The 1,796-nt window shown below is 51.5% G+C and overlaps 1 protein-coding gene across 1 annotated transcript in view; it reads left to right on the top strand.

Moving 5' to 3' along the window:
* Positions 1–1,796, top strand: part of LOC106527684 (sodium channel protein type 4 subunit alpha) — a gene marked incomplete at its 5' end in the record, with an annotated part of 142,279 nt that overhangs the window by 50,882 nt on the left and 89,601 nt on the right. Inside the window, 3 exon segments of the mRNA XM_014022657.1 lie at positions 643–840; positions 920–1,102; positions 1,180–1,437. Coding sequence (XP_013878111.1) covers positions 643–840; positions 920–1,102; positions 1,180–1,437 — 639 coding nt within the window.

Raw genomic sequence — 1,796 nt, 5'->3', positions numbered from 1 at the left:
TTGTCCCAAACATGTCAACCTCTTCAGATGTTTACCTGATAAAAAGACTCAAAAATCTGTAAATTTTGCAAAAAATCCATAAAACTCTCACCTGGGTGCGGAGGGTGGGGAGCAAATAAATCTGTTTACCGTAGTACCTTACACTGTCAAACTTGTTTTTAGGGGTTCAAATTGGGGTGGGTGGGATATAGTTCGGGGGGTGCGCTTCAACTCGCCTAGGGCACCAAATTGGCTAGAGCCAGCACTGGATCCGGACCTTCTGTACAGGTGTGAATAAACTCATGCAAACAACCGGACCGAGACCCATTTTTTAGGTGGTCTTGGTCCGCTTCCAATCAAACTCTGGTGTGGTTCGAACTGAACCACCTGCAGGAAATAAATAATATATTTATTATTATTTATAATAAAGTCTATTTGGTCCAGACATAACAAGTGGACCAAAGGATTGTCCTGCTGTGATACACCCTTAGATTTTTCTGACCTTTAACCCTTAAAAATGAGTCAATCAGTTTTTTGTGTCATAGCGTCTGCACAGGACCAATCATTCTGGTAGCTCAGAACTGGCCCTGACCCTGGCCATGACCCTGACCCCGATCCTGACCCTGACCTTTTCTGTTTTTCTCTCGTCCTGTTCGACTGCAGACGCTTCGGTCAGCAGGAAAGACCTACATGGTGTTCTTTGTGGTGGTCATCTTCCTGGGCTCCTTCTACCTGATCAACCTGATCTTGGCTGTGGTGGCCATGGCCTACGAGGAGCAGAACCAGGCCACCATCGCCGAGGCGTGTCAGAAGGAGCGAGAGTTCCAGCAGGCGATGGAGAGGCTGAAGAAAGAGCAGCAGGTGAGGGAGCTGAAGTTTCCTCAGGTTTACRTGCAGGTTGTAGGATTGAGTTGAGGTTAACCTTCATGTTTTCTGCCAGCTTGCAGCKCAGAAAACCCTCGACTCAGACTCTTTGGCGTCACCGGACCTATCACCTCTCGGCCCCCCTTTGGACAGCTCAGAGGAGCGGAGGCGGAGCCAAGCGCTGATGGGTGTGGCTGACGTGGAGGGTAATCTATCAGAGGAGAAGCTGCTGCAGGTGGACATGTTGGACGGGGGAAAGGTGAGTCATCATCTAATCTGGTCACTTCCTCAATGTTCTTCAGCATAAAACCTGAGATGCACTGACTCCGCCTCCAGCCCCTCCACCCTCTCCTCGCTCGCTCCTTCTCCACGAGGACTCGGCGAAGCAGTCAGGTGTCCTCCATCTTTAACTTCCGCCTGAGAAGCCGGGGCTCGGAAGGAGAGATGGCCGACGATGAATTCAGTGTTCCTGGTGACGTTGTGGAAGGTGTCGGTGGGCGGACGTACAGCGGGGGGACRTTCAGTGGAATCCTGGCCAACCCTTGGCCTAAACGGAGATCGAGCACCTACAGCAACGCCAGCAGGAACTCCCAGGTGAGCCAGGACCTTAAAGACCTGTAGACACTCCCAGGTGAGCCAGGACTTTACAGACCTGTAGACACTCCCAGGTGAGCCAAGACCTTACAGACCTGTAGACACTCCCAGGTGAGCCAGGACTTTACAGACCTGTAGACACTCCCAGGTGAGCTAGGACCTTACAGACCTGTAGACACTCCCAGGTGAGCCAAGACCTTACAGACCTGTAGACACTCCAGGACCTTACAGACCTGTAGACACTCCAGGACCTTACAGACCTGTAGACACTCCAGGACCTTACAGACCTGTAGACACTCCAGGACCTTACAGACCTGTAGACACTCCAGGACCTTACAGACCTGTAGACACTCCAGGAC

Source organism: Austrofundulus limnaeus, unplaced genomic scaffold (assembly GCF_001266775.1).
Source record: "Austrofundulus limnaeus strain Quisiro unplaced genomic scaffold, Austrofundulus_limnaeus-1.0 Scaffold337, whole genome shotgun sequence".
Classification (NCBI taxonomy): domain Eukaryota; kingdom Metazoa; phylum Chordata; class Actinopteri; order Cyprinodontiformes; family Rivulidae; genus Austrofundulus; species Austrofundulus limnaeus.
The sequence above is the reverse complement of the archived record's forward strand: the minus strand, read 5'-3'. Positions and strand labels throughout refer to the sequence as shown.